The sequence below is a fragment of the Chelonia mydas genome, chromosome 6, assembly GCF_015237465.2.
Source record: "Chelonia mydas isolate rCheMyd1 chromosome 6, rCheMyd1.pri.v2, whole genome shotgun sequence".
In the NCBI taxonomy this organism is placed as follows: domain Eukaryota; kingdom Metazoa; phylum Chordata; order Testudines; family Cheloniidae; genus Chelonia; species Chelonia mydas.
This window is the reverse complement of record NC_051246.2, coordinates 13,509,519-13,533,991: the sequence shown is the minus strand read 5'-3', so window position 1 is coordinate 13,533,991 and position 24,473 is coordinate 13,509,519. Positions and strand designations below refer to the sequence as shown.

General features: G+C 51.7%; 2 protein-coding genes across 5 annotated transcripts; one reads left to right on the top strand and one right to left on the bottom strand.

Annotated features, from left to right (window-relative positions):
* Positions 1-24,455, bottom strand: LOC114021483 (zinc finger protein 850). The gene is made up of 7 exons (XM_037898668.2): positions 23,577-24,455; positions 21,013-21,132; positions 19,201-20,376; positions 17,549-17,588; positions 3,057-3,134; positions 2,365-2,630; positions 1-1,582 (listed from the first exon to the last, which is right to left on the bottom strand). The coding sequence occupies exons 1-7, from the start codon at positions 24,208-24,210 to the stop codon at positions 294-296; spliced, it is 3,603 nt and encodes a 1,200-aa protein (XP_037754596.1). The 5' UTR covers positions 24,211-24,455; the 3' UTR covers positions 1-293.
* On the top strand, positions 5,923-14,728 carry LOC102930519 (zinc finger protein 135). 4 transcript variants are annotated; one of them, XM_037899207.2, is made up of 4 exons: positions 6,596-6,706; positions 7,354-7,465; positions 7,682-7,760; positions 9,734-14,728. In XM_037899207.2, the coding sequence occupies exon 4, from the start codon at positions 9,850-9,852 to the stop codon at positions 11,101-11,103; it is 1,254 nt and encodes a 417-aa protein (XP_037755135.1). In that variant the 5' UTR covers positions 6,596-6,706; positions 7,354-7,465; positions 7,682-7,760; positions 9,734-9,849; the 3' UTR covers positions 11,104-14,728. The 4 variants fall into 4 exon arrangements, with proteins under 4 accessions (XP_043405382.1, XP_043405381.1, XP_037755135.1 ...); XM_043549447.1 differs by lacking the exons at positions 6,596-6,706; positions 7,682-7,760 and adding an exon at positions 5,923-5,940; XM_043549446.1 differs by lacking the exon at positions 7,682-7,760 and having other exon boundaries at positions 6,533-6,706.
* Positions 24,456-24,473: the final 18 nt, after the last annotated feature.

Here is a 24,473-nt window from a genome sequence, read left to right as displayed (position 1 = left end):
GGGAAGTTTTGAATTTGTTTCTTTTCATTCTGTTTTGGAATGGATATTTCCCCCCCGAAAAAATCACAGAATTTCCCATGAAATGGAAAACCCATGTTCAGTCCAGATCCATCTATGAGTCCACTGTGTCGCTGCTTTAGCCCTATCAGGAGAGGCAGGTGCATGTCCAACTGTGTGTAACCCTCTGCTACCCGGGCAACATATTGTGGTTTGTAATTCCCACCATATCTCTGAGTTAGCACAAACATTGGAGGCTTGTGATGTTAGACCCATAGTCCCCATGGCGAGCACCATTATGTGGGTGTGGTGGAGGGCTGCAAGGCTGTGTGGGTCCTTTGGTGCTGCAGATAGCCTGAGCTCTGCCGGAAGCTCTTGCCGCATTGGTGGCAGCGGTAAGGTTTTTCACCGGTGTGGATGCGCTGGTGGGTGAGCAGGTTGGAGTTCTGGCTGAAGGCCTTGCCACACTGCGGGCACTTGTACGGGCGTTCACCGGTGTGGGTGGTCTGGTGCTGGATGTAGGTGGAGCTCTGGCTGAAGCCCTTGCCGCATTGGTGGCAGCGGTAGGGTCGCTCCCCAGTGTGGGTGCGCTGGTGGGTAACCAGATGGGCGCTGCGCCCAAAGGCGCGTCCGCAGTCCGGGCACTTGTAGGGCCGCTCACCAGTGTGTGAGGCCTGGTGAGTGATGAGGTTGGAGCTCTGGCTGAAGGCTTTGCCGCATTGGTGGCAGTGGTAGGATCTCTCACCTGTGTGGGCCCGGCGGTGCTGGGCCAGGGCCGAGCTCTGCCCAAAGCACTTCCCGCACTCACCGCATTGGTATGGTTTCTCACCGGTGTGGATGCGAAGGTGCTGGGCCAGTGTGGAGCCCTGTGTGAAGCTGCGCCCGCACTCGGGGCACTGGTATGGCTTCTCCGCCAGGTGCACGCCTTGGTGCTTGAGCAGAGATGAGCGCTCCACGAAGACCCGTCCGCATTGGGGGCACTCGTGGCGCTTGACCCCTGCGTGCACCCGCTGGTGGGTCAGCAGGTTGGCATTCTGGCTGAATCCGCGGCCGCACTGTGGGCAGCGGTAGGGCTTCTCGCCCGTGTGGGTGCGCCGGTGTGTGGTCAGGTTGGAGCTCTGGGCGAAGCGCTTGCCGCAGTCAGGGCACTGGTAGGGGCGCTCCCCGCGGTGAATGCGCTGGTGCTGGCACAGGGCTGAGCTCCAGCTGAAGCGCTTGCCGCAGTCAGGGCACTGGTAGGGGCGGTCCCCGGTATGCGTGATCTGGTGCTGCAGCAGGTGGGAGCTCTGCCCAAAGGTCTTGTCGCACTCGCTGCACCTGAACGGCTTCTCGGCTGGCTGGGGGGCAGAGGTGAGATCTCCAAGTGCCCCATCCAGCTGAGGGGCAAGGGTGGGATCCTCAAACACCTCTTCTTTGTTGCACCGGAAGGGCTTGTCCTGCTGGGGGTTAGCAGTGGGATCCCTGAGTACTTCGTCCCCACAGCCAGTGGAGTCTGCCAGGTTCTCCCAGAGGGAGAATGGGCACAGGGAGCTGAGGGCAGAGGGGGCAGTGTCGGCACCTTCCTTGCTCAGCTTCCTGTCAACAGCTGGAATGAGGAGACAATCCAGATGAGAGTCAGTCTGTTGTTATAACATCTACGGCAGGGGCACCTATGAATGGGGATGGTGCAGGGCTTAGGGCACTGGACCGGGAGTCAGGAGATCTGGGTTCAATTTCCTGCTCTGAAACTAACTTCCTGAGTGATGCTGGGTGAACCTCTCTGGGCCTCACCTTTAGCCTGATCCTTCCTGGCCTCACAGGGGCTGTGTGTGGCTAAACTCACAAACGACTGTGAGATGCTCAGACCTGGCACCGGTGAGGCCAGATAAATAACACGGATAGATACATGTGCCAAATAAGAGCAGGGCCCCGTTGGGCCGGGCACTGCACAGACAGAGTGACGGAGAGTGGGGCCCTGTCATGCTGGGTGGTGCACAGGCACCCAGGAAGTGAGATTGGGAGGCTGGACACTGCACGGACACAGAGTGACTGAGATCGGTGGGGTGGGTGAGGCAGAGGGACCAAGATCAGCGCGCTGGGCGCTGCACAGACACTCACTGACTGAGATCAGGGCCCCGTCATGTTGGGTGATGCCCAGACACACAGTAACCGAGATCAGGTACCCATCATGCTGGGCGATGCACAGACACCCAGTGACTGAGATCAGGGCCCCGTCATGCCGGGCGCTGCACAGACACAGTGACTGAGATCAGGGACCCATCGTGCAGGGTGCTGCACAGACACACAGCGACCGAGATCAGGTACCCATCATGCTGGGCGATGCACAGATATGCAGTAAGGGCGGGGGATGGAGAAGTGATTTGTTACCCGTTTCAAGGGGTTCCTCCTTTATGTCACAAAGAAGCTCACGTTGGTGTCCTGTTTCCTGGAGAGCTTGGGGCTTCTCTTTGGGGATAGAAAGCAGCTCATAGTGGGGTCTTGCAGGTTCACCCTTTCCCTCCTCCTCCTGGGATAGACATTCTGGATGGAGCTGCGGCTGGTCCAGCTGGGAACCGGGAGATTCCCATAATGCCCCAGGGGATGCCATCTTCTCCCAGGCCACTTGTTCAACCTTCACCGGCATGCACCCTGACCTGGGGAGGAGCCGAACAGGTCACCATGGAGCCAGGGCCTGGGAGGACCCACGGGGGAGAGGGGAGACTGCAGGGAATGTGCCCCAGAGCCGGGGGAGGGGAGCACAGACCCGCGCTCAATCCCCAGAGCCAGCAGGGGGCGCTGTGGGGGCTGAGGAGGGGGGAGAGGCCGGTAGCCTTGGCTAGAGCCAGGCTGGGTCTGTCGGAGCCTCCCCCAGGCACAGCTCTGCCGATGCTCCCCGGCCCCCAGCCCGCCCCCACTCCCCCAGCCCCGTTCCCAGCCCATACTGCCCCGGAGCTGGCTGGGGGAGCGGGGGTCTCTCCAGGCCGGTCCCCTCCTCCCGGCAGCGGCTTCTCCCGGGCAGCGATTTCCTGCCTCCCTCCCCGGGTGCCGCCTCTCGCGGCAGCCCGGCGCCCCGCACTCACCGCCCGGCTGGGGCGATCCCCCCAGACCCGCTGCTCACACGCGGGCCAGACCTGGGCACCGCGCTGTCAGGAAGGTCCCTCCGTTATCCTGTCCCCGTCCCAGCCGTCTGCTCTGTGAAGTGGCAGACCCAGGAGTCACTGGGCTTAACCCTTCCCACCCCAGCCATGAGGCTGCATGAGCCGCTCAGTGCATTGTGAGAAATGTGGCAGATCCCCCACTGGTGTAAACTGGGCTCAGTGGGGGCTAGGGTGACCAGAGAGCAAGTGTGAAAAATTGGGCTAAAGGGTGCAGGGTAATAGGCACCTATATAAGAAAAAGGCTCTGAAGTTTGGGACTGTCCCTATAAAATCGGGACATCTGGTCACCCTAATGGGGGCAGATCCCCAACTGATGTAAATCGGCAACACTCCATTGAGGTGACACTGATTTACACCAGCGAAGGATCTGACCCTAGGGCATCTTTGGCATCTCTGTGTTAGGCAAAAATTCCCCAGAATTATCTTGCCACCCTTCAGGCCTTCTCTCTGTCCTAGCCTTTCGGCCTATTGTCTGTCTTTCCGCTATTCCTCTGGCCAAATCTCATTGCAGCCTCCACACGTGGACTGGAAGTTTCTCCCTCAACACCTGAGAGACTAGGCTCCCTCTTATACTGCTGGTGTATTCTGTGGGCAACCTCTGCCTCCCGCCCTACAGTCATTTATAACAGCTTGGATTTAGAGTCATGGAGCTCACGGCCAGAAGGGCCCATTGTGCCCATCTGGGTGAGGCTCCTGCCTCACCCAGGCCAGAGAATCTCCCCCAGGATTTCTGCCTCTGGCCCAGTAACTCCTGGCTGAGCTAGAGCAGGGCTTTGAGAGAGAGACGCCCCATCTCCACTGACAGACTCCCAGGGATGGAGAATTCACCCCGTCCTAAGGGGAGCTCTCCCAATGGTTCATTCCCCTCCCAGATAAACACTGGCCCCTAATTCCCAGCCTCCATTTGTCTCCCTTCTGCTCCCAGCCAGTGGATCATGCTCTGCCTAAACTGAAGGATAAAGAGCCCTCTGCTCTCAGCCATCCCCTCCATGTCCGTGCTTACACCGGGATCACGTCACCTCTTAACCTTCTCTCGAATAAACGAAACCCATTGAAGTCCTTTGGTCCCTCACTATTGGCAGGTGTGGCAGGATTCTATTTTTTAAAATAACGTCGATGTATCACATCAGTTTGGTTTGAAGCAATTTTTTCAATATTTATGTAAATTTTCACAGTTGTGGGAAATTATAGGAGGTCCAACAGGGTGTGTGGGGGGAGATGTCAGACAATAATTATTTAATGATGGTAGACCTCGAGATTAAAAAAGTTAAAGCTTTATATTTACTAAAACACTAATGGTCAATGTCACATGTCAAAATAAAACAAGGTATGTAGCCTTAAATCAAACTCTAGTTCTCAAGCAGCATGTTTCCTGCTTTACCTATCTGTAAATTTTTATTATTACAGGGGAAATTGTTTTTCATCTATGGGTGTGTGTGGATGGTGAAATTGACATTTATCGGCGGTTATCAATAAAAATATAATCTTAACTATAGAGCAGGTTTTCCAAATCTCAAATAGCTCCTGTAGCTCATCTCTGAAACCCGTCTCCAATGGTGGGAGAGCTTTGCTTTGCCATCAAAGGCCCAAATGCTGCTCTCACTTCCCTGGGATTTCCCCCAATAGACTTTTGTGAGAACAGTGCTGTGACACCAATAGACAAGGTGCCAGCTCATGCCAAGGCCCCTAGGCCTCACTGAATACTGACAGATGCATAGCTGGAAACCAGACCGGTTCGCCTGTGTGTTAGCATTGTTAAAATATATATTAGCTTCATAGAAATGTGTTCTGTGTTTGGACTTTATAAAATGCTTGTGAGTTGCGGCAGGCATTGATCTCAATTATAATGTCTGAATCTTCTGTTATAAGGTAATATTTAAGTGTTTGCTCTGTAACTATTAAAGTGTTTGCTATGAAACTGGAAACCCTCACAGTCAGGCGACAAGCATTACTACGTGTGCGATACTCGTTTACCATGAGAGGTGTCACCTCCTGCCCAACAAAAGAAGGCCCATAGACACCAGAGAAACCATTGTGGAGCGGAACCAAAATACTTTGTTGATTGTTTTCCCCACAGAAAGGGGACATGCGCTTGTCCCAGCAGGGTTTGAACTCTGGGGGAAGGGAATCAAATCCCCCTCAAGAAGAAATTGTCATCACTCTGCTGCTTGGAATGCAGAGAGGGCAATATTACTGAGTTGAAGCAAGCCGCTTAGCTCCAGAGGATTTATAGTGCTTGCACATTACAACAGATTTTATCACCTTTTGGAACCTAAGACTGTAACTCATTTGTGTGTGTAAGTTACCGGCTTTAACTTTGTGATGTCAAAGTCAGATTCAGGACTCACATAATTTGTCAGACCACTCTGTTTATTAGCAAAGTGCTTTGCCAATGCACCCAGATATGTGAGCCCCGCTCTGAGGCTCAAGCTAACTTATTTATACAGATAAGCCAAAGCCAATTTAACATAAGAGACAAAAGGAAGCAGAAACTGACAAATATACATGCATATCTTATTTGCATACTAACGTTTACCAATCTCCTAGCTCTGCAGGAGCTCTAAGTTAATTAGTTTGAGGACCCATTGTCTCACACTCCTTAATGTTTTTCTTCCTGACAACTATATTTCAACAAACCCTTCAAGTAGCATTTCTTTAATGAATTATAATTTCAATATAATTCATTCTACTTTCACAGTGAATAACTCTCTTGTTTCCTTTTTTTAGTTAATAAATCTTTAGTTAATTAAAGGATTGGCCACAAGTGTTATCTTTGGGGGAAGATCTAAGGTGCAACTGACCTGGGGTAAGTGACTGGTCCTTTGGGACTGCGAGTAGCCTGAGTATTGTTAAAAGAAAAGGAGGACTTGTGGCACCTTAGAGACTAACCAGTTTATTTGAGCATAAGCTTTCGTGAGCTACAGCTCACTTCATCGGATGCTGTAGCTCACGAAAGCTTATGTTCAAATAAATTGGTTAGTCTCTAAGGTGCCACAAGTCCTCCTTTTCTTTTTGTGAATACAGACTAACACGGCTGCTACTCTGAAACCTGAATATTGTTGTGATTTTTGGGGTAAGGGACCATCTCGCACAAAAGCAGGGTTGCCCGGGGTGGCAGGCTAGACAGAGTGCCCACGGCAACTGCCAGTGACTCCAGTTAGTCTGGTGCTTGAGGAGTTCACCTCTGATACTTGCTTGGTGACATCTGAGGTATCGAACACACAACCGGTCTGGGGTCTGTGCCCTGGTCTGCATCACTCTGCCCTGAGGTTGGCACCCACGTTGATGAGCCACTTGACACCCTGTGTGGACCCAGCTGCTCGCTCCCGCAGGCAGCCAGAGGCCCCAGAGGGAGACAAACCCGCTTCCTTGCCGCCTGGGGAGGGATGGGTTAAACCCACCGAGTTCCTCATCCCAGATCAGAGCCGGAGAAGCCGGCCCGGCATGGGGACGTAATAACTAGAGGGACCTTCCTGTGCCAGCCCCGGCCGACACTTGGGTCCCCAGCCCGGCTCCCGGCCTGTGTGTGCGCAGGGCGAGTCCCCGGCTGCAGCCCCGGGCCCCCCAGGGCGGTGAGCCGGGCGCGGCGGAGGGAGGAGATCGCTGCCCGGAGGAAGCGGCCGCAGGGCCGGGGGAGCGGAGCTGCCCCGTGGCTGGGACCAGGCAGATTCCCCGCTCCCAGCCCGCTGGTCCCAAGGAAGCTCCAAGCTCCCCCGCTCCCGGGGCTCTCTGCTGAGCCCCCGGGGCCGCGCGCAGGGTCCCCGCTGGAGGCGTCTCTGTTCCAGCCCCTGCTGCGGAGTCTGGCCGCGCTCGGGGCATGTCCACACTGCAGGGGCACAGGGACCGCGCTGTCCTGGGAACTCCGGAGCAGAGGCGCTTCCTGCAGCAGTGGAAGGGGTGTCCTTTATGCACCTCTCCCAGAGGCAGTAGCTGGGCCCAGGGAGGACTTCTCTCCTTGAGCTGGCCACCTCTGTTTGGGGCCTAACTACAGCAGGCAGCCAAGATCCCTCCTTTGATCCCCATTGCCTGTCACATTAGCACTTCTTCCACCCAGATGTTTTGTCTTCAGGACCCCCCATGCTGTGCCCACGGGTCCCCTGGCCCTTTTTGCCATGTCCCGCCATCATATGTCCCTCCAGGCAAGAAGTTCAAACTCACAGAGCGTCCTTTGTAACAGCTGTTTAACCCAGCGCTGGTCTCCCCTCTTTTCTGTCCTCAGGGCCGGATTTCCAACCCCCAGACCAGCCGTGAGTCCCAGATGGAGCCAGAGGTAGAGCCGTGCACGCTGGATCCCCGGTGCTCCAGTGACAGCCACGTCCCAGCAGGCACAGGTGAGAGACACTTCCTAACTAACCCTGGCGCCCCAGGACACAGTGAGCCCAGCCAGTCCTGCCTCATCTCGTCCAGTTCAGCACGGGAACCAAGAGCTGCCACATCAATGTGACGGGGTCAGTTGTGACTCCAGCTGGATAAGTAATCTGAGACATACTGGATGGATTTGTTTTTTCAGACACACTTTATATAGCGATTCTGTTTATAAATGGCAGGTAAAGCGTTAATCACCGAGGCCCAGCTGTTGAAAGCATGGAACAGGCACGTGTGGTGGATGATTATAAGCGCTAGAAGGTGTGTAGATGGTTTTGTTCGGTGTTTGTATAGTGCCTAGGACAAGGAGGTCTTGGTCCACCACTTGGGCTCCTAAGTGCTACAGTAATATAAATAAATCACACTAATAGTAATCATAATTATACCCCATGGTTTTCAGGAGCGTATTGAGCTACTGGGCACTCTATCTATTCAGTCACCGTTCTTTAAGACATCGAGGAATCATTTATAGATGGAGCCTTATGATAAAGTGGAACCAACTTTTTGGGCCTTGTGAATTCTCAGATTTGTCAAACAAAATGTTTCTCAGATTTCTCCAATTAAATAGACATGTGTCGCTCAGCCAGGAGTTACTAGGTGGAGGAAGGAATCGCTGGGGAGTTAAGTGAGGCAGGAGAACACAAGAATGGCCAGACTGGGTCAGACCAATGGTCAATGTTGCCCAGTATCCTGTCTTCCGACAGTGGCAGGTGCCAGATGCTTCAGAGGGAATGAACAGAACAGGGCAACTTATTGAGTGATCCATCCCCTGTCGTCCAGTCCCAGCTTCTGTCAGCCAGAGGTTTAGGGACACCCAGAGCATGGGGTTGCATCTCTAACTATCTTGGCTAATAGCCATTGGAGGGTGGACTGGGTGGTTACGATGGGCCCTGCTGGCCTTAAATTAATTCTTGGTTGGCAGATCATGCTAACAGTGATTGCTATAGAAGTGTACACAACTCACAAACTGGGCTACACTGGCGAGTTACAGAACCCTGTCAGGCTATCTCCATCCACGTTCATCTCTCTGCCCATCTACCCCAGGTGTACTCATCTTTTGGAGAATCCTAGGGGTTAATTCCCCTCTAGTAAACATTGGCTGTGGCCAAAGGGGCTAGTGCAATCCTTGGATGCATACACAAGGGAATCTCTAAGAGAAGCAGAGAGGTTATTGTATCTCTGTATTTGTCATTGGTCCATCTGCTCTTAGAATTCTGTGTCCAGTTCTGGTGTCCACAATCCAAGAAGGATGCTTAAAAATTGGAGAGGGTTTCAGAGAAGAGCCACGAGAATGATTAAATGATTAGGAAACCTGCCTTATAGTGAGAGACTCCAGAAGCTCAATCTATTTAATTTAGTAAAGAGAAGGTTAAGGAGTGACTTGACCACAGCCTATAAGTCTACACTGGGATAGAGAAAGGTCTAACACAATCCAGTGGTTGGGAGTTGAAGCTTAGACAAATTCAGGCTGGAAGGAAGGTGTAAATTTTTACCATTGAGAGTAATGAACCACTGGAACAATTTACTAAGGGTCATGGTGGATTCTCCATCCCTGACAATTTTAAAATCAAGTTTAGATGCTTTTCTAAAAGCTCTGCCCAAGGAATGATTTTGGGGGCAGGTCTTTGGCCTGTGTTACACGGAAGGTCAGACTAGATGATCACAATGGTCTCTTGTGGCCTTGGAATCTGTGAAGTTATACAGCCAAGGATCTTGATACTGGTTGAAGTTCTCTGCCCTGGGTTCTCAGGCTGGACTGGATGGGCACAATGGGCTCTTCTGGCCTTGACGTCCACAGGTGAAGTCCTGGCCCCATTATAGCCCATGGAATCATGGATTCCAAGGCCAGAAGGGACCACTGTGATTATCTAGTCTGTTCTGCTGTATCACACAGGCCAGAGAACTTCCCTGAGTTAATTCCTGTTTGAACTAGGCCTGATCTTTTAGAAAAACCTCCACACTTGCTTTAAATCTTGTCATGGAGAATCCGCCACAACCCTTGGTAGGTTGTCCCTATGGTTGATTACTCTCACTGTTAAAAAAAGCATGCCTCATAAGCCCTATGGGAGCTGCACTCTGGACTCCAGCACATCCTGGATTTCAGCCCACGATCCCTCTCCTAGCCTGCGTGTCATGCTGGGACACGGGCTCCCAGCCAGCTCCATCTCTAGAGGGTGGGTTGGGAGACGGTTTTTCAGCCCAGTGAGTGGTGATCTGTTTCCGTGTCGTTCCAGCTGGCGACGAGGCGCAGAGCGGGGACAAGGAGGGGAGTCCTGGCCCGGAGGACGGGGCGCTGTCAAGCGGGTCCGAGTGGGAGTTGTCCCCCAGCCCCGACCAGGAATGGCCACCAATGACGCTCCCTGCTGCCAACTCAGGGAAACCCTACAACTGTGCCGACTGCGGCAAAGCCTTCACCTGGCCCTCGCACCTGGTGCAGCACCGGCGCATACACACGGGTGAGCGCCCTTACCGCTGTGCCGACTGCGGCAAAGGCTTCGCCGACAGCTCGTCCCTAGTTAAGCACGGCCGGACCCACACGGGAGAGCGCCCCTACACCTGCCCCCAGTGTGGCAAAGGCTTTGTGGACAGCTCGTCGCTCACCAAGCATGCCCGTACCCACACAGGCGAGCGCCCCTACTGTTGCCCCAGCTGTGGGCGCAGCTTCGCCGACAGCTCCCGGCTGGCCCAGCACCGACGCACCCATGCTGGGGAGCGACCTTACCGCTGCCCCGACTGTGGGAGGGCATTCGGCCGTCGGGCACACCTGATTGAGCACCGGTACACCCACACTGGCGAGAAACCCCACCGCTGCCACCAGTGTGGCAAAGGGTTCAGCCAGAGCTCCAACCTGACGCAGCACCAGAAGACCCACCTGGCGGAGAAGCCTTTCATCTGCCCACAGTGCGGGAAGGGGTTCTGTCTGCACTCCCAGTTGGCCAAACACCAGCGGCTGCACAGCCCTGACAACCCCCACCGCTGTCCCCAGTGCCACAAGGGCTTTGTGGACCGATCACCGCTCCTTAAGCACCTGAGGATCCACACCGGGGAGCGGCCCTTCCGGTGCACTGAGTGTGGGAAGACTTTCAGCATGAGTTCACACCTCACACAGCATCAGCGAGTCCACACTGGTGAGAAACCCCACCGCTGCCACCAATGCGGCAAGGCGTTTGCCCAGAGCTCCAACCTGACACAGCACTTGCGCACCCATACTGGGGAGCGCCCGTACAAGTGCCCGAAATGTGGCCGAGCCTTCAGTGATAGCTCCAGCTTCTTGAGGCACCAGCGGCTGCACAGTGGGGAGCGGCCCTACTGCTGCCACCAATGCGGCAAGGGCTTCGCTGATGGCAAGGTGCTGCGCAAGCACCAACTGACCCATAGCGGTGAGCGGCCCTTTGCCTGTGGGCAGTGTGGCCGCACCTTTGCCCAGAGCTCCAACCTGGTGCAACACCAGGCCATCCACACCGGGGAGCGGCCCCACCGCTGCCACCAATGTGGCAAAGGGTTCTGCTTTCCCTCGCAGCTGGCGCAGCATCAGAAGCTCCATGCCACTATTATTGTGGTGGACGATGGTGATAATGAACTCCCCTCCCCACCTGCCAACTAAGCCCCTCCATTCCCCGGCTTCCCTGGGTGGGGATTGAACCCGGGACTCCTCTGTTGCTTGAGTTACCAGGCCAAGAGGGTGATACAGACTTGTAATCCTTTATCCAGCCACTAGAGAGGGACAGGGAGCAGGTGTAGTGCTAGAGCTGATCAAGGGACAGAAAGAAAAACAGTTTCACTAAGTCAATTTGGTTCTGGAACAAGACACCTTTTTTCTTTTAATCAAAATTGTTGGTGATATTTTCCCCCCCAAAAGTCATGTGACTATAGAAAAATCTCAGCTTTTTAAAAAAGTCATTTTCTGATCCTCATGGTTGGGGAGAAAAGCTGGGAAAATTACTCCAAATGGCTCAGAATCGTGACTAAACAGACCCTTACATTTATGATTTTCAACATCTCATGATGTTTTTAAGCCATGATTATTCTGGGGGCTGACTCATGATTTGTGATTGCTTAGAGTGGCCAGGCTGGTGGGGTTAAATTTTGGAGGCATTTGTGAACCCGCTCCAATCCCAATGGAGTTGGTGGAATTTGTTCATGTGTCTCACAGTTGTGAAGGGTTTAGGAATCCACCAGAGGCTGAATTTATAGCCAGGATTCTAAGGCTCAGGTGTAATTCGTGGGCTTAATGCCTGTGGCCATGTCTCCCTCTAGTGCACATCCCTGGCTACGATAACATCCCACTGCTCACTCACAGCTGGGGGAGCTACCCCTTTGGCTCAGGGTAGCATGGGATCATGCATTTGGGTTGGGATTGGGTCTAACGGGTGAGAGCTGGTCAGGAAATGGTTTGTGTGTCCCCATGAAATTTTTTAATGAAAACAAGGTTGGGAAAAATGTGTTTCCTTGAAATTTTTCATCTAAACGTTTGTGGAAAATGTTTAGGGCTTTTGTCAACAAACCTAAAGGTGAGAAAATTTGGGTTCATAGAATATCAGGGTGGGAAGGGACCTCAGGAGGTCATCTAGTCCAACCCCCTGCTCAAAGCAGGACCAATCCCCAATTTTTGCCCCTGATCCCTAAATGGCCCCCTCAAGGATTGAACTCACAAGCCTGGGTTTAGCAGGCCAATGCTTAAACCACTGAGCTATCCCTCCCCCTCAAAACCTAAACACTTTCCAGGTATTTTTCAATGAATCCCACCAACTTTTCCATGGAATGGAAATTTCTAGGGGGGAAAAAAAATCTGTTTTGTCCAAAAAAAAAAAACAGGGGGCTGGGGACGGGACAGACCAGCATTTGATCAGCTTTGGAAGAGAGTCATGTGCCCAAATTCCTTCAGATCCTGTAACAATCACCTTTGGGGGCTGAGACCCCATGAGTTGGATATACAAGAATAAACAACACATCACAATGGAATTGGCTCCTTGCTTTTCAAGACTTTTTGGAAGTGTCACTCCTATTTGCTTGAAACCTCCCTGGTTTTATATATATTATGTATATATATTTGTAATATGAAAATTAACATTTTCCTCCATTCTTTTCCCAAAACTTTTATGTATTTAGTTTTTTAGAAAACTAACACTTAGAAATAGCACTTAGGGAAGATTAGAAATAACAACCTACACTTTTTGTTTTATTTGTTAAAACACAAAACAAAAAACGAACAATAAAAACCAAGGAATGGTTTGTTTTCCCCAGGCAAAAAACTTTGTTAACTGCAGGATTCTAAGAATAGTATCAAACAAATTGAGGGATCATAGAATCATAGAATATCAGGCTTGGAAGGGATCTCAGGAGGTCACCTAGTCCAACCCCTTGTTCAAAGCAGGACCAACCCCTAATTTTTGCCCCAGATCCCTAATGGATAGCCATTAATAACCTTAACTCCGCCTTTCAGGAAGTGTTTTGTTAAAGACTGAACTACTGTTGTTAGGACTCCACCACTTGGATTTGGATGTTAGGAGTTAGCCTTCCCAGCTGGGATTTTTCAAAGGAGTTGAAGAGAATTTGGTTTCTAAATTCAATGGGATTAAATTAATCAGAGTGAACTGATATTTTGTAAGCAAAACATATTCCTGGCAAAAAATGAAGTTTAGTGAAAAATGGAGTTTTTCTCATGAAAACGTTATTTTCAACAAAAAAATTTGACTGGTGATCACAAAATGCACATTTTTGTTTAATTTCAAATTGGATTTTTTTGCTTTGCTCTCCTCTCATCAAACACGCTTTCTGTCTCACTTCTACTTTCACCCATCATTTGCAGTGAGGAAAAAAGGAGGGGAGAGAAAAATAATCCAAAAATCCCCAAATTGAAAACTTTTTTTTTTGAAAATCCAGACCGAAATTGTGATTTGAAAATAAAATGTTTTTACATTTCTTTCTTTCTTTTCTTTCTCAAAAAAATGAAATTTTTCATGGTGAAAAATTTTGTTATTTTAACAAGTTCTAGATCAGATTTCCTGAGGGGATTTCAAGATCTTTTGTATGCTGGAAATCTGCCCTGATTCAAGATATCCCCTTCACCAATAGAAGTAATGATTTCCATAGTCTTCCTTAGGGGTTTACATTGGGACAGATACATGAGGAGCAGCTGGAATCAGCACAAATCCCAATTTAGACAATGTTTGGGTTAAACTCTTCTTTCCTGAATCCTCCATAACCATATTTATTAGGTGCCACTTTAGAGGCACCTAAGAATCTCTTCTCAGATGCATCCAGGACCTGGCTGCTTCTTGTGACGAGTTGATAGAAGCCGTAATTGCTATGATCCTTTCAGGATTGGACCTCTGTTGCCTAAAAGGTTTGGGACATCTTTAAAAGGGCTTGATTCTGAATAAAGGGTTGAGCACTTTTCCTCCCAAAATCAGGCCCCCTTTAAGGTATTGAGCTGGGGCACACACAGCCTCAAAATCTCTAGTCACTTCTGAAAATCTTGGCAGAAGGTATTAAGTCCAAACTCCCAAATATCTGCGGTATTTGTTCACTTTTAGCTACAGCATTCTAACAGTGCCGTCAGAAATGGAGGGATGTGCACTCATGACCTTAACTCTGCCCTGGAGGATGAATTTTGCTTTTAACTCAAGGACTCTAACAATGATGCAGCAAATTAAGGGATATTTGTTATTAACCTCACCTGTGCCCGTCATAGGTTATATTTATCTGTGGGTTTAGCAACAACTGCTAGCATCTGATGTAGGGTTGCCATTCTTCCAGGATTGTCCTGGAGTCTCCAGGAATTAAAGATTCATCTTTAATTAAAGATTATGTCATGATGAAACCTCCCGGAATACGTCCAAATAAAATTGGCAACCCTAATCTCATGAGGAGGTGGGACTTGGATGTTACCAAGCTGCATTTGTTTAATGTTTTCTACTTGCCAAACCCTCTTCCAAACTTTTTTCCTTTGGAATATCTTTTTCAGTCCCTCTTTTGTTTGCACCTTGCCATAAATCCTGTCTGGTTCAGTTACATGTGGGTTTCTATTTTTCTCTCTTTATTCCATTAATAAGACTTGCCATTTCAATAAGCAGTTCCCTGCATTTTTGTCCTGGTTCTGGGTCGAGTTTTTATTTGTTTCTTTCTTTCTTTGGTGGTTTTTGTTGTTGTTTAACAATTTTAACTCAGACATCTTTTCTCCAAACTGCTGCTCAGTCATTTGATTTCTCAAAAGAACAAAAAAGATGTAAACAGGTGTAAAAAGGTGTAAACGGTCTGATTCACAATCCCTCAGCAGGTGTCATTCCCAGGCCAGTGTCCTTGCGGCTAGACCACGCTGTCAAAGCTACTGAGAGAATGTGGAGCTGGTGAGGGGGCAGAGTCCGAACTCTTGGGTTCTATTCCCAGTCTAGGGATGGGAGTAAGCGGTACAGGAATGTCTGTGCAGTTGTGATCCATGCAGTGAGTTGTCAGATGCTGTGAATTCTCAGGGCATCTCCAGCTCAGGTTCCCAACACATCATAACTGGTCTCCAGGGTCTGACACGTGGGCAGCTCGTCTCCTCCCCCTAGCAGCATCGTGGCATTCATCCAGACTGGATTCAGCTGCTCCCTTCCAACCTCAGCACAAACAGATCCTTCCCACATTGGAATGGGGCTCAGACCCAGATCTCCCCCACACGCACCAGTGCTGTTCAGAGTGAATGTGCCAGAGCTATGTGCCAGCCAGACCTCACCCGCACCCCAGAGACCCCCGGAGCCAGCTCCCCACCCCATCTATAACACTGTGCCTTCCTGCTGTACTGACACTGTCTCCCTGAAAGAGCAACCCCCCACAAATGCACCCTGTCAGAGCATCCATTTCAGGAGCAGATCCCATCTCCATTGATCCAATTATTCCCAGCTCTGGGAAGGAAATGGGGTCTAGTGAGTTAGAGGGGGGATTGGAAAGGGGGGAGTCAGGATTCCTGGTTTCTATCCCCAGCTCTGCGAAGGGAGTGGGGTCTAGTGGGTTAAGTAGGGATGCAGGAAGTCAGGACTCCTGGTTCTAGCCCCAGCTCTGCAAAGGGAGTGGGGTCTAGTGGATTAGAGCTGGGGGGAGATAGGGTGGTCACTCACGCCTCCCCAGAGTATTGGATACTCCAGTACTTCCAGGAATGGTGTGCGCTCTCCCTGCCAGCATGACCTGGGGGGGAATTCATTCCTGACCACAAATTTGGTGAGCAGTTATACCATGAGCATGCAAACAAGGCACATCAGCTCTGAGCACTGGTCCACCCTCCGGTGTCCTACCTCCAGATGTGGTCAATCCCTAATGATACAGAGAAAGGTGAATAAAACAAATAACCCAGAATCCATTGCCCAATTGTGCCGCTGGGGGGAAAACGTCATGCCTGACCCCTGCAGGCCACTGGCGGAAGTATAAGATTGGATTACTGCCCTTGTCTTCATGCAGACCTGAGTGTTATGAGCATGCAGAGGGCAATACAGGTGACCCTGCTTGGACAGCAGTCCGGAAGGGACCACCACAACCATCATAGAATCATAGAACTGGAAGGGACCTCAAGAGGTCAACTAGTCCAGTCCCCTGCACTTGAGGCAGGACTAATTATCCAGACCATCCCTGACAGGTTTGTCTAACCTGTTCTTAAAAATCTCCAACGATGGAGATTCCACAACCTCCCTAGGCAATTTATTCCAGTGCCTAACCACCCTGACAGTTAGGAAGTTTTTGCTAATGTCCAACCTAAACTTCCCTTGCTGCAATTGAAGCCCATTTCTTCTTGTCCTAGCCTCAGTGGTTAAGAAAAACAATTTTTCTTCCTCCTCCTGGTAACCACCTTTTACATACTTGAAAACGGTTATCATGTCCCCTCTCAGTCTTCTCTTTTCCAGACTAAACAAACCCAATTTTTTCAATCTTCCCTCATAGGTCATATTTTATAGACCTTTAATCATTTTTGTTGATCTTCGCTGGACTCTCCCCAAATTGTCCACGTCCTTCCTGAAATGTGGTGCCCAGAACTGGACACAAGTTGAAGCCTAATTAGAGTGGCAGAATTACTTCTCGTGTCTTGTTTACAACACTCCTGCTAATACATCCCAGAATGATGTTCACTTTTTTTGCAACAGCATTATTGACTCATATTTAGTTTGTGGTCCACTATGACCCCCAGATCCCTTCTCGCAGTACTCCTTCCTAGGCAGTCCTTTCCCATTTTGTATGTGTGCAACTGATTGTTCCTTCCTAAGTGGAGTACTTTGCATTTGTCCTTATTGAATTTCATCCTATTTACTTCAGACCGTTTCTCCAGTTTGTCCAGATCATTTTGAATTTTAATCCGGTCCTCCAAAGCACTTGCAATCCCTCCTAGCTTAGTACCATCCGCAAACTTTATAAGTGTACTCTCTATGCCATTATCTAAATCACTGATGAAGAACCGGACCCAGAACTGATCCCTGTGGGACCCCACTCGTTAGGACCTTCCAGCATGACTGTGAACCACTGATAACTACTCTCTGGGAATGGTTTTCCAACCAGTTTTGCACCCACCTTATAGTAGCTCCATCTAGGTTGTATTTCCAGTTTATTTATAAGATCATGCAGGACAGTATCAAAAGCTTTACTAAAATCAAGATATACCACGTCCCCCCATCCACGAGACTTGGTACCCTGTCGAAGAAAGCTATTTGGGTTGGTTTGACAATTTGTTTTTGACAAATTCATGCTATTACTTATCACCTTATTATCATCTAGATGTTTGCAAACTGATTGCTTAATTATTTGCTCCATTATCTTTCCAGGTACAGAAGTATCGAGCCTGACCTTTCCCCCGCAAATGCACAAACTTTCTCCTTGCCTATTTCCATGTTTTTAAGGTGGTGAGGTGTGTCCTGCCACACTCTTAACTACCCCTCCTGGCAGCTTTTATTTGTTAACGTGCCCAAAGATTGCATTCCCCTCTTAGCCAGAGCATTGCACTGGAAGTTCATCCACCATGATCATCAGCTCCTTTTCAGAGTCCCCGCTTTCCAGGACACAGTCCAGCGCCCTACACTAGGACCTACCTTCTTTGTCCCCAGATGAATGGCCTTGCATTTAACTGTACTAAAACACATGTTCAGCAGAACACCGTCAGGGGGACAGCGATGCCTAGCAGTTAGCACAGCATATTGGCACTCAGGAGACCTATTCTATTCCTGGCCCTCCCAATGAGCTTCTGGGTGTCTTTAGGTAAGTCTCTGTGACCCTGATCCTCCAAAGTGTGTAGGCACCCAACTTCCCTGGATTTCAAAGAAAGTTAGAAGCCCACAGACCTTGGAGGACCTGGGCCTAGCTCTCCCTCACTGCTGGGAGCCAGGGTCCCCCGACATCACCACTTCCCCTAAAAACCTAACATACAAACAGGTCAATGGGCCTGATTGGCAGCTGGTGTAAGTCAGCAGTTACACTGAAATCAAGAGAGTGACAGCTGATTTACCACAGCGGGGGAGCAGGCCCTCTATTTCCAAGAGAGTCTAAAGTGAAGGAGTTTCCCAAAGTCAGTGGGAAGTGACCCTTCACTCAAGGAATCTCTTTCTGCCTCGATCCCCAATTGGGTTCTGTTCTCTCTGAGCTTTGTGACTCTTTCGTTACAGAAGATCCAAGTGCAGGAGCTTAGGAGTGGCCAGCCCCCGGCTCTGGCCCAGGGGGCTCTGGGATTGAGGGCTTTGGTTCTGGAGCGCAGGGTCCTTCCAGGTTTCAGAGCTAACCCTCGAGAAAGCCAACGTCTGCTGAGTCTGCAGGCAGTGCCGCCAGCCACAGTGACTCCAGCGGGGAGTGACGTTTAGGAGAGAGGGAACTAAAGTGCAACGAGGATGAGCATGGCCCAGCAGGCAGCTCCGGGGCTCAGTGTGTCGGCCGACCCCACGTTTCACCTGGGAACCACGAAAACACGACAACAGGGTGTGGGCTTTTGTTTTTAATATCAACAAACCTGCTGCGGCTCAAGCGGCATTGGCTCGGGGCGGGGGGTGGCACAGACCCCACGGAGACCTGCGGCACTGTGGGCAGGGCCCAGCCTGCCTGATGCTGGTCTATACAGCAAAGACGGGCAGCTCTCCTAGGGCGGGATTGCCCCTGGGTCACCTCCGAGTTTGTCGCCATGGCACAGCCCTGTGAGCAGCAGACTGGAGCCAGGGGCCAACACTGGCCCTTTCTTCCTTGGGGGGATGAAAGGAGAGAGCTCTGCCCCAGCAGGCCTGGCCTAAGTTGGCGGTAATGGTGGGAGGAGGGTTTAGGCAGCGCTTCCTACTGGACGGAGAGTTCAGCACCATGGCAGGGAAGAGAGGGCTGGTGCGGCAAGATGGAGGAGCCACCTTCCCTGAGGCCGTCTGATCCTGCTCCATGGGGTGTTGCTTGGCTCAGGGCTGCAGAGAATCCAGCCACCAGCCACTTGCTCCTGCCTTGTGCTCTGACCATCGCAGCTTACGCCTGCCATGGCCCCAGCCCCAACCCACACCCCTGGCCTTTGGTTCCACCTCAGCCTACACTTGACATGGCCCAGCCCCAACCAACCCCCCAGCCTTCGGCTCCACCTCGGCCTATGCCCGCCATGGCCCAGCCCCAGCCAGCCCCCGCCCGGCCTTCAGCTCCACCTCAGCGTAAACCTGCAATGGCCCAGCCCTGTCCAGCTCCCCCGGCCTTTGGCTCCACCTTGGCCCATGCCCCCAGTGGCCCTAGCTCTGTCCTGCCTGCCCCAGCAAGGGAGTATCTCCACACTCAGTGGCCACCAGCCCCTGGTGGTGAGTCCTCTGGTGCCTGGCCAGGTTGGAGCTGACCCGGAAGGTGCGGCTGCAGTCCTGGCACTGGTAGGGCCGCTCCCCGGTGTGGACTCTCTGGTGCCGGATGAAGTTGGAGCTGCCGGCGAAGGCGCGGCCACACTCCAGGCAGCGGTAGGGGCGCTCCCCGGTGTGGGTGCGGCAGTGCTCAGCGAAGGCAGTGCTCTGCCCGAACCTCTTGCCACAGTCAGGGCAGCGGTGGGGCTTCTCGCCGGCGTGGCTCCGGCGGTGCCGAGCCAGGGAGGAGACACTGGCGAAGACCGCCCCACACTCAGCACACTTGTAGGGTCGCTCCCCTGTGTGGCTCCGCACGTGCTTGACTAACGCAGCCCGGAGCCGGAAGCGCCGGCCACACTCGGGGCAGCCGTGAGGTCGCTCGCCACGGTGGATTAGCTGGTGCCGGCTGAGGTGGGTGGCGCGGGTGAAGCCCTGGCTGCATTGGTGGCAGCGGTAGGGGCGCTCCCCAGTGTGGGTGCGCTGGTGCTCCACCAGTAGGGAGCTGCGGTCAAAGCTGCGCCCGCACTGGGCACATGAGAACGGCCGTTCCCCCGAGTGGCTGCGCCGGTGGATGGTCAGGAGTGAGTGGCTGGCAAAGCCTTTCCCACATTGGTGGCAGTAGTGGGATCTCTCCCCTACGACATGTGTTCTTTGGTGCCTGGCCAGCCCTGCGCTCCCTGTGAAGCTCTCCCCACACTCAGGGCAGCGCCAGGGCCCCTCGCCCGCTGCGTGGAGGCTCTGGTGCCGGCAGAGGTTGGAGCTCTGAGTGAAGCATTTCCCACACTGGGTGCAGCAGAAGGGACGCTCCCCCGTGTGGACCCGCTGGTGCTTCGTGAGGTTCGACCTGCGGCTGAAGCCCTTCCCGCACATGGGGCAGGTGATGGGGCTTGGGATGCCACCCGCTGACCCGTCGCTCATGTCACTCTTCACACAAATGGAGCCCAGAGGTCCAGGATCCTGCTGCCCTTCCATCCAGCCATCGCCCCCCTTGAGTTTACAGGACACACTCCCTTTGCATCTGGCTGCTTCCCTTTCATGCTGCAAAGTCTCTTCCTTGCTTCTACGTGGGATCTCGGCACCTGTAAGAGGAGCCAGATGGGAGTCATTGCTGCACTGATGCCCAGAGGAGGTGCCCTGGGGCAGATCAGGAGTGGCCTGTAATAATCTATAGCCGCTCTAGATGTTTGTCTGCCTAATGTACAGAGGGTTACTGCAGCATCTATCGGGTCAGTTCCATATCCTGGCAGCCAGGAACCGTGGCTGGACAATAGCCCAGGTCAGAGCTCTTGAGATGCACACCCAGGACTAGCAACCTCTGCCCTCCCACTTCTGGTGGGCCAGACCCACCTTCCTAGGGCTGAGATCCAGATCCTCAAAGGTACTTCCAACTCCTAACTTCCACTGAAATCAATGGGAACCTTTGAGGATCTGTGCCTGAATCACCCCCACGAAGGGGGGAGGGGACAGTCAAAAGGCCGAGGGTGAGCGAGGTGTTGAAGAGACACACACTCCCTGAGAGACTGGTTTTACATGATGGTTAAGGGGGAGAAACTGCCTCCCTGCATCTCCTGAGCTGGGAGTGTCTCAAGGAAGCTAAGCCTGCCTAGCGTGGAAGATGAGGGAGTTTGTTATCCTCTCCTCCCTATTCACCTGCCGGAGTGCCAGGAGTGAAATCAAAGGATGGTCCCTCTCAGATGGTCTCTGAATACCCTCACCTTCTTGGGTGCCTCTTGGCATCTCCTGTTCCTTGGAGCACTGGGGATCTGGGACCTGCAGCTCTTCCCATGGCTCCATGTGCGACACGAGGTGGGGTTTGGGAACGGGGACGCCTGCCCCTGGAACAGCAGAGAGGAGGCATTGGAGATTATCACAGCACTGAGAACTTCTCACTGTCACTAGCAACAGTAGCCCCTAGAAACCCCAGCAGAGATCTGGGCCCCATTGTGCCAGGGACCGCATGAGCACCCAACGACCGAGTTTGGGGCTCTGTTGCCCTGGGTGCTGTACGGGCACGCAGTGGAAGACGCTCCCTGCCCTGAACAGCTTACTGTCTACTCTAAACAGACAAAGTGCAGGAGTATAAACTGAGGCCCAAAGAGGAAAGGTGACTTGCCCAAGGTCTATAGCAGACCCATGAATCGAACCCAGGAGTTCGGAGTCCTTGCCCAGCACTCAGCCAGTGCCAGTGTCACAAGTTCGGTCCAATAAAAGTAGGGCTGTCAATTAATTGCAGTTAACGCAAGCAATGAATGGAAAACAAATGAACTAGATTAAAAAATAGTCACGATTAATCACAGTTTTAATCGCACTGTTAAACAATAACAGAATACCAATTTAAATGTATTATAAATACTTCTGGATGTTTTGCTACATTTTCAAATATATTGATTTCAATTACAACATGGAATACAACGGGTACAGAGCTCACGTTATATTAGTATTTTTGATTACAAATATTTGCACTGTAAAAAAGATAAACAAAAGAAATGGTATTTTTCAGTTCACCTCATACAAGTACTGTAGCGCAATCTCTTTATTGTGAAAGCGCAACTTACAAATGTAGAGTTATTATTATTACTTTAGAATCTGCAGGTCGAAGCATGAAGGGACATACTAAAGTTTAGCGCATCTGGCACATAAACACCTCGCAGCGCCAGCTACCACAGTACCATGAGAACGCCTGTTCTCACTTTCAGGTGACATTGCAAATAAGAAGCGGGCAGCATTATCTCCTGTCAATGTAAACAAACTTGTTTGTCTTAGCGATTGGCTGAACAAGAAATAGGACTGAGCGGACTTGTAGGCTCTAAAGTTTTACATTGTTTTGCTTTTGAGTGTAGTTTATGTAAAAAAAAAAAATCTACATTTATAAATTGCACTTTCACTATAAAGAGGTTGCACCACAGAACTTGCATGAGGTGAACTGAAAAATAATATACAGTGCGCACTGTACACTTTGTATTCTGTGTTGTAATTGAAATCAATATGTTTGAAAATGTAGAAAAACATCCAAAAATATTTATAATACATTTAAATTGATATTGTTATTGTTTAACACTGCGATTAAAACTCTGATTAATCGTGACTGTTTTTTTAATCTCGTGATTAATTGTGATTTTTTAAAATCATTTGACAACCCCAGATAAAAGATATTACCTCACCCACTCTGTCTCTCTGAAATCCTAGGACCAACACAGCTACAGCTACGCTGCATATCACAAGAGACCTGATGTCCTCCTAAATTGCCATTACTTGGGCACAGGATGCCCGGGGCATTGCTAATGGGTAGGACATCTGATTTTAGGTTTTAGCTGATAAACACCAACAAAACACCCCAATACAAAGAAAAGAAATCAAACATTGGAAAGGGTTATAAGGGCTTGTCTAGACGGAGCAGTCATGTGCACTACAGGAGTATGATTTCTCAAATGAAGGAATGTGTTGAGTATTAATTGGTCCACGTGGACCCTGCTGGTGTGCACTAGAAGCTCCCTAGTGTGCTCTAACATAGTGCTGTTTGAAACAGTGCTAGGTAAAAGCGCATAAGGGGCCATAGCAAATAGATTCCTCATTACAATATAATATTGATAATACAGTAAAGTGATAATACTCTGTTGATTTACTCAGTTTAAATTGCAAAATGAAGGATATTGATACAAAGGGAAAGGCCTGAACCACCCCCGGCTTTTGGATAGCTACACAGAACTCAAAAATTGTTAAAAATAACGCCCGAAAAACTGACGTTAATGAACCCCAAAAGCAGAAGCCCCACTAACAGGGGGCCACTCACTAAGCCCCAGCCCAGCCGCTGTTCCCACCAGGTGGGCATCTAGAGGAGTTGGGCGAGTCCCAGCTCCAGCTGCCACACCACAAACTAACTGCCCCTTGGCAGGCAGTGTGGGCAGGGAGCAGGTGGCTCCCTGGAGAGGCAGTCATTGCTCCACCAGACGCCAGCCCCCCGTCCCTCATGCCTTCTCCACAGCCGGGTTCCTCCCCCCAGCCTAAGTCAGCCCACACCCGGGATCATCGCCAGCACAGCCACTCCCCCGGGCAGGCCGGCGCCTCGCCTGCTGCACAGCTTGCTTAACCCCTGCACTGCGGAGCTAGCTGCACAGACCCCGGGGCTACCCAGGGATGGGGTGGGGGGGGATCTCTCCGGTCCCAGCCGCGGTTCGACTCCGATCCCCCCCGGCCCTGAGGCCGCTTCCTCCAGGCAGCGATTTCCTGCCTCTGCGGCTGTTTCCCTCCCTCGGCCGCCTCTCCCCGCGCCCCTACTCACCGCCGGGCCGGAGCGATCCCCCGGAGCTGCAGACTGCGGCGGGAGGGCAGCTGGGCTCGGGACCCAGGTGTCCGAGGCTGGCACAGGAAGGTCCCTCCGCTATCCCGTCCCCCTCCCTGCTCCAGGCTACACGCCAGGCGCTTGGTGTCTTTAACCCATTCGTGCCCCGGCTCGCTGGGGAACGGAGAAGTAAACGAGGAGGGAGATTCCCGGTGGGAGGATTTGAACCCGGGGCAGGGGGCGCAGAGGCGGCAGCGTGGTACAAAATCAGAGGCAGCCCATGGGTTATGGCTGCCACAGCTGGGAATAAAACCCAGGCCCCCCCCTGCTCTAACCAACTAGACTCCCCTCCTCCCCCTAAGCTGCAAAGAGAACCCAGGAGTCCTGAGTTCCACTCCCCTCCCAGAGCCAGGGATAGCCTGGTCACCTGAGACAGGGTCTGCCTTGACGTGGGCGCGGGGGGGTGTCTGATGGGAAATGCAGTGTGTTTGTGTGTGTGGCGGGTGGGACACATTGCTTGATCTCCCAGGAGACACCATGTCAGCACAGCAGGAAGGCACAGGGTTATAGACGGGCGGGGAGCCGGCTCTGAGGGAAGGGGAATGGGTCTGGCTGGCACATAGCTCTGGCACATTTACTCTGAAAGGCAGAGGGTGGATGTGGGTGAGATATGGGTCTGCGCCCCAGTCCAATGGAGGAAGGGTCTGTTTGTGCCTAGGTTGGAGAGGAGAGGCTGAGTCTAGTTTGGAGGGAGGGGGCAGCCCCAGGATGCCGCTGGGGAGGGGATTGGCTGCCCCATCTGTCCGAACCCCGCTGCCCAGCTCTGGGTGACCCCTTAGGCTCACACTCCACATGGCTGAGTGCACAGGAATGGGGATCCAGATTCGGATCCTGCTG